Genomic DNA, 13,447 nt, shown 5'->3' on the forward strand with positions numbered 1-13,447 from the left:
AAGCAAAACACCAGGCAGGCCTTAGGCCCTCCCACCCTGTCACCTTTATCATTAGTATTGTGCAGGCATCTTTTCACAGGGGATTTTTTTTTGTTTTGGTCTTATTTTCAGGACTTGGTGAGTGCTATCTCATGTTGGCAAGATCAGCCCTTGATAGATATCTTGATGGGAAGGCTGTGGATTACATAGAGCAGGCTCTTGAATTTTTTACAAGGTTAGTACTACATATTAAAATATTTAATTCCCACTGGGTCTGTGGGTTGGCAGGCAGAAGAGTAAAAGTGTTTAGCATTTGGGGACTTTCAGTTAAACTTCAAATCAAATGGACTGAGCTTCTAATCCGTAAATAAGCACGTGCTTACTGAAAGTGGTTTGAATTCTGGAATTAAACTGCTTGAGTGAATAGTTGTTAGTTTTGTTTTTTTCTATCTTCTGTCTAAACATACTGAGTCCTTTGGTTATAGCACATAGTTCTCTTCAGCCATCACCCCTTATATTTGGGGTGAGGGGGAGGGAATCCTGCCCAAATTGGTGGATGAGAGGAGGTGGTTTTATCCCTTCCTCGATCTTTATTTGTGTTTCACAAAGAACTGGTTTAGTATCCTAAGTTAATTTGGAATTGTACCCCTCTTTAAAGTGATGATCTTTCTTTCAGAAAAGGATATTGCAGTGTCTGATCGAGTGGTGCGTGCATTTGCTTAAAATTTACAGGGCAACAAAGTGCCGTCCTGATGTATCTACCCTCTGGAAACTGCTTGGAGATACGTGTACTAGTGTGCACGTTGTTTCACCAACCAAAGTGAATGTTCAAGTTCTAGGATCCCTTCTTGGTAAAAATGCGGACAAACAGATGCTGGACAAAAGTGAGCTGCTCAGCCTGGGAGGAAGGTAATAAATCTGTATTGTTGAGTGCTTCTAAGCAGTTCTGCACGTTACTAAGGTCCCGAGCCTTCTAGACTAGAAGGAACAAAAGGAAACGCACGCTTTCGACACCTGCATGCTCAGTGAAGACTTACAAGGAGGATAAATAGGGCCTTGCGCTTTTTCCACATTACACCGCTCATTTCAGGGTATGTTTCCAGGGTTGCCACCATGTGTATCAGCAGTGTTGTGTAGCAGTTGCTTTGCTCCTTGTCTCTGACTCCAGAGTGTGGCTACATCCTGCTTGGCATTCAACAAATTGTGCCGTTTCAAGTGGAGAAGTTGCAGTAGTTGCTAACTCATTCTCCTAGGACTATCAAAGTCCAACATAATACTCTTAAGCTTTCTTATAAAAAATGTCATCATTTCTAGCCTGAGATATTGAATTTAGATTGTACAGAAGTTCCTTGTTCCTGGCCCTAGAATCTCATGTCAATAGGAAATATTTATAGGATTCTTGTACCCTCTTCTGTGGTTCTCTCTGAGCTTTGTGCAGTTGAATGTGTAAGTTGAAACAGACAAGAAAAGCAGCTGCTTGGTAAATCTCCACCATGACATATGAAATCAAATACTTCCTAGGTAAAGTCTGATTAACTCGTGAAAGACTAAAATAGCATATGTGATGTTTGTTTTAATTGGTGACATACATACTACACCTAACATAGTTTTGATATATTATACATTCATGGCTTCACAACTGGTTGGTAGTGCAGACTGTCTTGAGACCGGGATAGATTCTGTGAAGGTGACTGTCTGAATTAAAAACAAACAAAAAAACCCCACTCAAATGTCTGACAGCTTTCACTCCTGCTTCATTTGTAATTGTCTAGTTATCATTGACTTTCTGTTCTTGTCTGGTTTGGTTTGTGTTTATGCGTGTCTACTTGGTTTGCCTATTTTTTGTTTTCTATTCTTCACATAGAAAGGCTGTGAATAATGCTTCTCTGGTTCATGTTTCTGTAGGTGTTACGGCAGAGCTTTAAAATTGATGCCTTTGCCTAATATATGGTGTGATCTTGGAATAAATTATTATCGACAAGCAGAGCATCTGACAGTGGTGGGCACTGACATGAATGAGATCAGTGAACTGCTAGAGAAATCTCTACAGGTATTGCCTGTGTGTGTGTTTGTATGGGGGCGGGGTGTGTGTGTTGGTTTTTAATAGTCTATAAAATTTAAATCAGCCTTAATGCCTTTCTGCATAATCTTTGTCCTCAGTAAAATCCAAGTCTCTGAATAAGCAAGTGCATTAAATTATGATTTTTGCTCTTCTGATAGCTCACACTTGATTCTCTTCTAGTGTCTCAAAAAAGCTGTGAGGCTTGACAGCAAAAGTCATCTTTACTGGAATGCACTTGGTGTAGTTGCTTCCTGTAGTGGTAAGTCTTCAGTGAAACCCCTAGCTGCATGAAGTCCTAAATTAGAAGGCAACTTGACTAATGCTGTTCATAAAACTCAGTTACATCTAGCTCTCCTCTCTTTTCCAGCTATTGGAAATTATGCTCTTGCTCAACATTCGTTCATCAAATCTGTTCAAGCTGAGCAAATCGTAAGTGCTGTAGGCAGCTACCATCTGTTTCAAGTGGGCATTTAAAACTTTTTTTTCCCCTCGTGAGGAGTTATTTTTGAATGCAGCAATAATACATTGGTTTTAACTTTATTTCTTCTGTCTAGAATGTTGTTGCCTGGACCAACTTGGGGGTTTTGTATCTAGTAACCGGAAACATAGAGGTAAATCCCTTTTCTCATCCTCAAATAGAGCTTCCCTTCCCCCCCCCCCTTTTTTTTTTTTCCTCTCCTGCAAAGGAAGGGTATGGAAGCAGAAGTATGGGCAAACAGTGAGAGCATCCTTCTCAGATTCAAGATATATACTTCCTTTGTACAAAATAGAATCTGCAACTGTACCGTGCCTGAGTCATACAGATGAATTAAATGTTTGTTTTGGAATGGATGAGGTCAGGGAACCTTTTGATAAATTGCTGAGGTTGCTTTTCCAAGAACTGGATGAAATAAAAACTGTTTCAAAGGACTGATAAGTAGTCAAACCAGCGTACACCAAGTTTGATGAAGAACTCTTTTGTTGTAGATCGCAAGTAAACCGAACTTAAAATTTTCGAGTTTCCCATAGGTAGCTACTTTCTGCTCATCAGCATATCATATGATTTGCCACAGTTCTATGTAACCTTCAGAGTCTGTCTGGAGGAAAAACTATAGCACACTTAAATGAAGTCCAGACTTGTTATGCAGCTCAGACTACATTCAGTCCTATTTGTTGGTCAGAATTACAGAACTTTTTTTGAAATCTTATTTGATGTGAGAAATGTGATAATCCAGACTGAGAATTATTTTTAAGAAAAATAATTTGATCCTACAGATCACTTACCTCTAAGGCCATTAATGCTAAGACTTTGCTGACCTTGTGCTGCATTGAGGGAAGAACTCTGACCATATGCAAGCCAGAGCAAAACATCACTTGCAGGTGGTAAATCAGCTTAACAACTTTGAAAAGATGTCTATTTATCTATGTTTTCATGGAAGAAATGGAGCCTCCCAGAGCGTGGCTTTAAAATATTAGCTTTTCTAACAGTTAATTTAGCAGCTTAAATGGTTTTATTGTTATGAGGAGGAAGTGGATTTGGAAGGGAGCTATAGTCTTGTAAAGACCTTCTTACTGAGACTAAACCGCTTTAATTTCTCTGCGTGACGCATTGTTATTTGGTATGGCACATTAGATATTTTTAGCAGTGACCTAATTTTTGTCTATGAAAATCATTACTATGTACTATATACTCAACAGTGCTCTCTTACCGTGCCAGATAGATCAATAGAATTGTTATCTTTGATTCTACAGCAAGCTCATGAAGCCTTCAAGATAGCCCAGTCTCTGGAGCCTTCTTACTTAATGTGTTGGATAGGGCAGGTAAGACATAAGAAGTCATAAAACTGTGTACCAAAAGTAGTTGTTGGACAAGATAGAGAGGATTTAGACTCATCTTAGTAATTTTTCATTGGCAATTCAGCATGTTCCTAAAAATTAAATATAAGCTTTAAAGGAGGGGGAGCTCCTTTTCCGGGGAGTGGATGGGACGGAGATGTCTTTGCATAATGTTTTTTATGTGGCTGATGCTGTTGTGAAGCTGTACAAGAAACTCGCTAGTATGAAGCAAACGTTGTTTTGTGCTCTGAAGCTTTTTATTGAGCTTTCTCAACAAAGCACTATTTTCAGAGTAGTTACTTTTAGAAATTTCAGCTGACAAGCTCGCTGTTTGGCACTGCGTAACTCTTCTTAGTCTCTGAAACAGTAAGTCTCCAACGTACCTGATGCAGAAGCAGTTCTTATTGGCCTCTTCTTCCCCTCTACCACTGTAGACTGGATGTGATCCTACTGATATCTAGACCATGTGTAATCTGACAACGATTAGTAGAAGTACCCTGTGATTTGTACTTTTATGATCACCATACATGACCTCTTTAATTCCATGCTGCTGATCTGCTAATAATATCAACCTGAAACTGAATTCTAGGGAAGAACTAGCACCATCACATGTCAAAGTTCAGCTCCTGTCAGATATTATTATAGATTTTTATTAACATAGGAAAGAAAACCTTTGTTCTGAAGAATGTAGAGTAGCGGCAGAAGACCTTAAGTTTCAAGTGTTGATGCAGTGCAGGCTACTTGTGCTCCCTTTGATGTGGTTCATCTTATTCTTCAAAACAATATGTTTCTTGAAGGGCGTGGGAAAAGAAAATGTCTCTGTTAGCTATGTAAGGTGTGTTTAAAGTGATGTGTTCTGAGTTTCTTGTCAGTGTCCTGATTCTTAAAGTACCTAATCACAGCAATTCTTAATTCTCTGTAGGCTCTTATTGCAGAGAAAGTAGGCAGCTATGATACTATGGATCTCTTCAGGCACACAACTGAACTTAATATGCATGTAAGTATAATAGTTGTCTTGTTCTGAAGATTATGAATACCTAATATCTCTATTTAGGTGGTCTATTTTGTTTTTTAGAATAGGCATATATTGAATGACGGAACAGTTAAGTTCTTGTACCAGATGAGATTGTCTGGATTCCATGATGTTGTCCCTGGCCTGCTCCAACATGGAAAAGCAAGCAGTTATTTTAATAAATGCTTTAGCCCCAATGGTCCAAGAAACTTGCTTCACTAGTCATGAAAATGCATTCTTGATGTTCCACAGAACTGGACAGAAATCAAAAGCATAAATTATAGCTGCCTCAGGAGAGAGCAGAGATGATGCCAGTACCCTGAGTTCTAAGAAAAAAAGACTTCTGTTCTTTTATAACTCTTCTCCTCTGTCATCTCTCCAGTAGTGCAGTATGTGATACGTTACTGTGGGAATTCTTTTGCCCAAATGACAAGTAGTAAAAACTATATTTGCATTAATTCCATTTAGTGTTGTTAAGTAAAAGAAGAAAACACTGACCCTGATTTTTAGCTGAGACTCTACCTTAAAAACTACAATAACAGTTCTGTTTTTTCTAAATACTTCACTGTTGCTCAAGCGTTTTAATGACTCCTATTTTTGTTTGTTTCTTGAGACTGAGGGAGCAAAAGGCTATGCCCATTGGGTATGTTCAACGCTGCAGGATAAAAGCAACAGAAACACTGAGCTGTATTTGTACAACATTGTTCAGATGAATGCTATTCCAGCAGCCCAGGTGGTCTTGAGCAAATATACAGGTAGGTAGCTTAAATATCTCACTGAACTATCGAAAACCTGACTAAGATGCGTTCAGAATGAATGAATGTATCTATACTGGCTCTGGCAAAGAGAGGTCTGACAGGGTTGGGGGAGAGGCTCCTGAACTGTAAAACTGACAACCACGGTAGGGTATATAGGCTACTGACCCTTATGTTCATACTGAGATGAAATAGTGATATGAGTTCAGTCTTCCTGCTCATGTTCTTCCCCCAGACTTTATTTCAAAGACTGAGCAAAGCGAGGACCAAAACCTTGTCATATCTGTCACCAAGTATTTGGTAACAGACTTACTTTAGGTATGCCTGGATGGATAGGCACAGATACATGCCAGCTCTTCTGCCCACGTGCCATGGTGTTTGGGCACAAGCCTGTTCCTGGATGCTGTATAACTTCCAGCTAGGAACATGAGTAGAACAAGTGTGGATTTTCTTTGATCTATTGCTGTAAATTCTTTTACTAGTAATCTGTTGCTGATTTTTTTTTTTTTTTCTGAAGGCTATATAATAAGGTGCAAGCTCTTAAAATGAAATAACTGTGAGAATTTATTCTCTGCTTGTAAAATTCCTACTCTTAAACAGATTGCAAGAGGGGCCTGTCTGACCCTTTCTAGTGTGGGGAGATCTGTTAGAAGCCTGGAGTGGGACGTTAGTTGACAAATCTGTGCTCTAACTATACACAAGCTTTCCAAAGTTGTACTGTTGAAAATAAACCTTAAGATTCTACTGATATTTTACCAGAATGAATAAAAGCTGGGTAGTTTACTATTTCATTCCAAAAAACCCCAAGCCATTGCAGGCTGGAAAACAATATATTGGGCCTGTCCATACCATCTGTGTTATAAGGTCTGAAACGCTTTTGGGCTAGCCTGATGATATGGGTCTTTGTCTCTTCTTTATTTGCATGCAACCTGTCAAAATGATTCCAGTGAGCAACTGACAGAAGCACTTGGCAAAGTGCTTTGTACATATATATACTGTGACATCAATGTAGCAACATCTTTTTTTTAATGCTTTTTCACAGCTCTTTCTGATCATATTCTCCTATACCGTCAATTCTGCTTTTCTAGAAAGAAATCCAGATGATGCATCTGCTTTCACAATGCTTGGTTATTTGAATGAGTATCTGCATCTAAAAAGGCAGGCAACGGATGCTTATCAGAGGTAAACTATACACCCTGGAATGTTTACTAATGGAATCTCCTTGACGTCTTTTTCCATATGCCGGTTGAAAAACTTAAAAGTTTTTTGTTTTCCTTTAGTAAACTTGACTTTCTAAATTCAAAAATACATCCCGGTTAACTGTACTATAAGAGGATTGTGGGGATGTTATTATATGGAAACGCAGAACATGGAGAACCGGAGGCTTAGAGGTGTCCCAAGGCTGAGTGTCTTTCTTACCGGGATGTTTGGTTAATTCACTATACTGGATTGATGTTTTTGTTTTATAAACAGATCCCTGATGTAATCTTGAATTCATTGATAGGGACTGTTTTAATGGAGTCTCTTCTTTGTTTTAGTTCCTGTCTCTGCCCCATTTTAATTAATGCAGGTTTTTGGATCTTGTTTTTTTATTTTCTGCTCTCTCCCTTTCAGATAGTAGGAGGTGGTGGTGAAGGAAATAGTAGTTGTTGCACATGTTTGCTGATGCATTCAAACCTTGTAAATCAAACTCTGTTTGTGCTTCATTAGCATACTAAGACTTCTGCATAACACATTTGTCTGTTCTGCTCTGAGAACAAATGTCAAAATATATGTGCATTACAGTCAGATGGTAGTTGTTTCTAATTGTGGTTACTTCAAGGGCGGCTTCATTGCTGAAAAACTCTGAAGATACAGAAAAATATAATATAGCAATGCAAAACTACGGGAGATCACTGTGGTAAGTGTTATTACTCCACCTCCTAACTTCAACTTTGAATATAGTGAATGCAGTGGTGTAAAGCATGAGTGAGGCAGAAAGGCAAAAGATAGCTCTAGAAAGGAATATATGAACCAACCGGTTTTAACTATAGACAAGTTTGAACTTTATAGGTGCTCCAGAAACCTGTAGCATATATAACAAGAATCAAACTGGGGGAAAAGAAAATCACTGATTTGTTATAAACTGTCAACAGGTATAGCAATTCCTTGTAACTTATTTTTAAGTGCCTTAATGTAGTCTCCACACAATGTAGTGGTTTTATGGTCTCAGGAATGATAAACTTTTTAATGATCTGCACGCAGATCTTAGGTACAGATCTGAACCCAGCTACTCTTAGCTTGTATAAAGTTGCTGCTTCAAACTTGATCAGAAATCCTTTCTACTTCCTGTTTGAATTTGTATTGACCGGTATAACCTAAAGCATGTATGACTGGGTTGTTAGGTGCAAGGATGTGACCTTTCTTCTGAAGAGTGCAGTTTTGCTCACACTTCTGAGTTCCTTTCATGATTTTCTTCTAGTCCTGAGGAAACTCAGGGTCACAAATCTAAACAAATAAAAGATTTCAGACTGCTCTTTCATATGAGATAACTCAAGTGTGCTAATTAGATTTTTGTCACTCCTCTAAGGAAACTCTGTATATGATTAAGTTATGATACATGACACTGGATCCTCTAGGATGAGAGCACACAAAGATAATTAAACCTTTAACTTTAAGGAGGATCTTAGAAGTGGCTCTTCAGTTTTCCAGAGTCTCAGATCTAGGCTGTATACATGGGGATTCCTGTGTGCAATTTAAGCAAGTGTAAAGCTCCAGTAACTAATAATTGTTTCTAAAAACCATAAACCTGTATCAGTTTTTCAATGGTGATCTTAGAACAAGAAAGCTGTGTGTGTGTGTGCACGTGCGCGCATACGTGCGCACACAGGCGCGTGCACCTCCCTACTTGGATTTGGGTGTGTGGTGTGTGGGGTTTTTTTTTTATACTTCATACTTCACCATCACGCTGTTTTCTCCCACTTCCTTCTCGCTTCACTGTGTTCACCATGAAGTGACATCATTGCATACAGCTCTCAGGGATGGTGGGGTTTTCTTCTTAATCAACTATTTTTTTTTTTCACACAACAGATAGTCTGGGAGAGCAGCTGATGTAGGAGGAAAAGGGTGGGGGATACTGTACCTTCTTATCCTAGTCTTTCCTTTTCCAGATGTCTGCTTACAATGTCTGCTTTTGGAAACAGAATGCTGGATTGGATGGGCAACTTGTCTGAGTCATAGCAGCTGTTGCTACATCCTTCATATCAGTTACGCTTTTGTTTTTACAGTGCTATTGGTCAGTGTGATAAGGCCATTGAAGTGTACACCTCAATACCCCTAACTGAGTTTGATGGCATTGTAGGAATAGCGTTAGCCTACTTCAAGAAGGGACTCTTGCAAGAAAGTATTAAAGGTAAGCATCTGCCTAATTTGAGGCGCTGTGGGGCTCTTGAGATTAATACTACCAAAATTTGTTTGTCCAACCAACAGAGTTGGTTAGTTCACTGCATTCTTTCAGTCCTTAATGCATAAGTACAGTTTCCATAGTTATTTGAAACATTCGTCTAATCAGGATGCTAGAACTATTCTAATGTACTAAAGGAAGGTATGTATCTTCATTTTAAGTGTTTTGATTTTTGTACATTAAACTTTGGTGCTCTAATCTTTCCTTGGTCTCAAACAGAATGACTTTCCAGGAAAAATCAGTTTTGGGTAGGAGACTAATCTGTTGTTCAAAGTGCTTTCTACTGATAGATAGGAGTGCTGTGTTATATTCTCTGCTGCTAAGATCTGAGGCTTCAGAAAAGTATACTGAATTGCTAGTGTATAAATTTAAGTGCTCACAACAGAGCAGCCAGCTCAGCATTTTAAATAAGCCCCAGTTTGTAACTGGGGCTCTGTGCACCCATACCAAGTACAGCTTCCTAAGTAAGCTGTCACAGGGGCATCCTTAAAAGGTGTTCTTTTTTCTTCTTCTTCTAAATACCCCCTATATTAATTTTCAGGTCTGTTTCCACTTGCTACATCTTCAACCGCTCCCAGACTCTAAACAACCTTCTAAATGTGTCATATTCTAACACACAGTTGCTCCCGAAGGTCTTAGTCAAATTTTTGTCTTCTGCCTATGATTTGAGATGTGCTTGAGGTGTGAACATTTAGCGAATCTGAAATCAGTGCCTCTCTGTGGATGCATTCTAATAGCATGACTTTCCAGAGGCTTTATAAGCATTGTATTTTTTTCCTCCTCCTTGAATTCTGACTCTTGACTTCTTATCAGCCTATGAGAAGGCGTTGTCTGTTGCTGAGTCTGAACAAGATAAAGCCCATATCCTGACTGCCTTGGCAATAATAGAATATAAACAGAACAAAGTGGATGCTGCAAAGACACTACTGTTTAAATGGTGAGTGGAGGGAATAATTATCAGTATATAATGTTTGATTGTACTGCTGTCCTTGAAGCTACTTTTTTTTATTGGGCTCAGGTGGGCGTTTTCTATTACAGAGTAGAAACAAGAGTGGATAGTGTTCCCTTAAGCCTATTAATGCTAGCTATGCCTTTTGTTTTAGGTCCTGTTTGTTCTTCTATATTAAAAAGCACTGTGCAGTGGAAGGGCTGGTGGGCTGGGCAGTTTGGGTGTCCAGTTTCTCTGCATGGTAGCTTTAATAGGTTTATCGTTAAGATGATAACTTGTAGTTGTCCTACTCATTAGGAAATTCTTATGTTCTTTAGTCATAAGAAACCTAAACGGTTAGTAAAAACAAGTTTAAACAGTCAAAAATTCCAGAAAAACTGTGTTCCAAGCATCACAAACGAGGACAGTCTTGTAGAGTCCCATGAAGCAGAGCAGACCTTTTTCAGTTGCTCGCTTAACATCATGTCTTTTTCTTCAGACCTCTGGAGACTTAAAAACCCCTGACTCATTTTAATTTCCTGGTAGCTGTGGATTGAGGTCTACTATCTCAGCCTCTCAGGGCAAATATCTGTCAATATAGAACTCCAGTACTGGCTGTACTGTCTCCATCTTTCCAGCAGATTCCTGAAGTTACTGAAATAGTGAAGGTCCGTGACCTACTATGCTCTAAATCCTGAGTAACTGATGATTAACTGCCTAGGATGTAGGAAATATCAGCTTCCTATTAGTCACTGCAGAGTTCTATTTTTATCATAAACTTCAACAATGAGAACTTCCTACATGATGTTAGTCATTTGTGTTTGAAGGGAGGAAAGAAAAGGTAAACGCTCTAGAAAATAACACTACAGTAAATCTATCCAGACTTCAATCTGAAGCACAGTGTTGCAAAAGTATACAGTGGGATTTCAGTAATAAGAAAAAAAGAACTATACATTCTATTCAGACAGATAATGTCTTTCATTGACTGCAATTTATGTTAGATGGTCTAAAGGGCTTGAGCAGGGCATTGTACAGGGGCTCCCCTTAGTATTTTCTCATGGCCAGCTCGGCATAGGGATTTTGATAAAGACATATAGTCATTACAGCTCATATGATAGAGTAACTGTTCTTAATCATAGGAGGGATGTGCCTTTGCATCATGAAGGAGACTCGTTGCTGGCTATTCAAGTTTGCGTTCAACAACTCTGAATTTTTTTCCTAGGAACTGAAAACAAAGCTTAGAATAGGATGTTTACATTTTTGTTTTCATTTGAAGTCAAAAGTAATAATTAGGTGCCTGAAAAGGAGCCTCATAAGAGTCACCTGATAAATGAAACTAGGCAGCACTTCAGTCTGTAATTATGTTTTGGACATGGCAGTTATTTAACTGTAAATAACAACTGTTGCCATGTACTGTTTCATTATTTGCCTCCTTTAAATTGGTTTTACAATTTACTATTGACAATTGAATTACCTTCAGTGTAAGAATACCTTCCATTAGTACATCGGTTAAGATCTTAAGGTCTTCCGTAAAGCTTTGAATACTATTGATATAAGGTTAAACAGCCTCTCCTAATGAAATGAACGCTGATTCATTTTTAACTTGATGGTGGAAAGTGTGCTCAATCTACCTTAAGCTGCAACAAACTGTGATGTAAACAAGGCTTAATTTCTTCCAACAGCCTAATTGAAGAGTAGCTCTATACAAGAGGCTCGTTTCTGACTGGACTTCTGTGGTGAAGTTGTAAATAGGTACGCTGCAACTAGTTTGGCACTCGTTAAAAGTACAGACTTCCTCAAGAGAAGAAGATAGGTGTTGGTGCTAGGTGTTCTCTTACCATTCACTTTGAGCTGCCCTCAGGAAGTAGCCATATAGGTCAGGTTCTTGCCAAATATTTATAGTTTGTAAGCTTGAGTGCTGGAATGCCACATAACCACTGCTCTCTTTCTTATCCTAAGATCTTAAGAATGCTGATCTAGCTTGATCCAGCATCCTATACTAAGAGGTCATTGATTCAGCATACCATAACTGTGGATAAATTAGGGATTCATACTGTGACCGTAAGCCAGGCAAGAGAGGGTTGGATACCGGTGAAGAGAGACACTCAAAGTTCATAAGGGGCTACACAGGATAGATTTATTAAAGGACTTGCACTCCAAGCTGCACGAGGAGCCCCAGGAACCGTGTGGAGGAGTCATCGATGGGAAGCTGCTGGAGGCGTGGGTCCGATGCACGCGTCGGACACCCAGGCAGGACTCAACCCCTTGTATTCTAAGGGCCCCTTAAAGCTACTAGAGCTGTTTCCTTATCTCAGCTGTGCTGACCTTGAGGGGCTACTGTCTGGGAAGCAGCTAGACATCACTGACAGAACGGAATATGCATGCCTGGCCCTGATGAGAATTCAGTCAGCATGTAGTTTCACACGCTGGGCCTGCTACCACGTACTCTGCCAGTCACTGACACCTCACCAGATCTTTTGCAGGTGTTCTCACTACACATACGTGGGAGCAAGAGGACTCCGAAGTAACAAATACTTTAATATTAACAAGTTTAATGTGTTCCCCAATGACCTGTCTCCTTTCCTTCCTCTCTGTCAACAGCTCATTAAAGGAACCCAATACAGAAAGTCTGAAGGCTCTGTGCACATTAGGACTGGTGAAGCAGGATGCTACCCTTGCGACAGCAGCGCTAAAAGAATTGTTGAAGCATGTCAAGGGGGAAGACAGCATTTATGAGAGATGCCTTATTACTTCTGCTGTTTATGCATTGCAAGGTAGAAACGTGGGGGTCCAGAGACAAATCTCCAAAGCAATTCATAGGTATGTATTCTTTCTTTTTAAATTGACTTATAAATGCATCATTTTGTTAATGTTAAATAATAAGCAAACCTCTGCTCACTTGCGGCATGCTTGAAAAACAAACTTGTGTTGATTTATGGGTCAAGTGGCCCAAATTTTGTGGCTTGTGTGGGGTTTTCTGTTTCTGTTTTGGTGGCTTCTTAATTGTTAGGTAAGTTGGCTATTCTAGAAAAGCATTTTTTTGCCACGGGTAGCAGAACCTTCAAGCTAGAAAAGTGTCTAGGACTTTTATTTAATCTTTAGCAGCCTCTGGGGCAGTTTATTCTGTTAGCTAAATGTCCTTGTTTAAATGTGTTCTGATTAACTACTTAAGCATCATGGTGGGGGGGGGTGGGATTTTAATCAATGCCTTCATGCAAGCAGCACCTTGTGCTCTCTCTGGGTGTTTTCAGAAACTATCCTGTGCGTAGATTGTTTTTCCCCAAACTGCAGTTAGAATTCCTTATTTCTTAGACTATGAGGACAAAATTTTAATCCTACGTTTTGTCTCCGTCTTTTTTCTGTAAATACTGATATGTATACTGTATACTTTATTTCTTTAACTAGCAGTATAACTTCTGTGTTGTTGACTGTGTGTGTTTTAAATTACTATGCA

At 39.2% G+C, this 13,447-nt stretch overlaps 1 protein-coding gene across 4 annotated transcripts in view; it reads left to right on the forward strand.

Moving 5' to 3' along the window:
- The window catches only part of SKIC3 (SKI3 subunit of superkiller complex), a 50,581-nt gene that overhangs the window by 22,103 nt on the left and 15,031 nt on the right, over positions 1-13,447 (forward strand). For all 4 annotated transcript variants that reach the window (XM_068927918.1, XM_068927919.1, XM_068927920.1 and 1 more), the window contains 14 exons: positions 112-214; positions 712-888; positions 1,885-2,029; positions 2,222-2,300; positions 2,409-2,470; positions 2,596-2,652; positions 3,773-3,841; positions 4,779-4,853; positions 5,482-5,623; positions 6,712-6,805; positions 7,446-7,523; positions 8,890-9,014; positions 9,879-10,002; positions 12,595-12,813. In XM_068927918.1, the coding sequence (XP_068784019.1) occupies positions 112-214; positions 712-888; positions 1,885-2,029; positions 2,222-2,300; positions 2,409-2,470; positions 2,596-2,652; positions 3,773-3,841; positions 4,779-4,853; positions 5,482-5,623; positions 6,712-6,805; positions 7,446-7,523; positions 8,890-9,014; positions 9,879-10,002; positions 12,595-12,813 (1,549 nt within the window). The remainder of the gene's footprint in view (positions 1-111; positions 215-711; positions 889-1,884; positions 2,030-2,221; positions 2,301-2,408; positions 2,471-2,595; positions 2,653-3,772; positions 3,842-4,778; positions 4,854-5,481; positions 5,624-6,711; positions 6,806-7,445; positions 7,524-8,889; positions 9,015-9,878; positions 10,003-12,594; positions 12,814-13,447) is intronic.

The sequence above is a fragment of the Struthio camelus genome, chromosome Z (assembly GCF_040807025.1).
Source record: "Struthio camelus isolate bStrCam1 chromosome Z, bStrCam1.hap1, whole genome shotgun sequence".
In the NCBI taxonomy this organism is placed as follows: domain Eukaryota; kingdom Metazoa; phylum Chordata; class Aves; order Struthioniformes; family Struthionidae; genus Struthio; species Struthio camelus.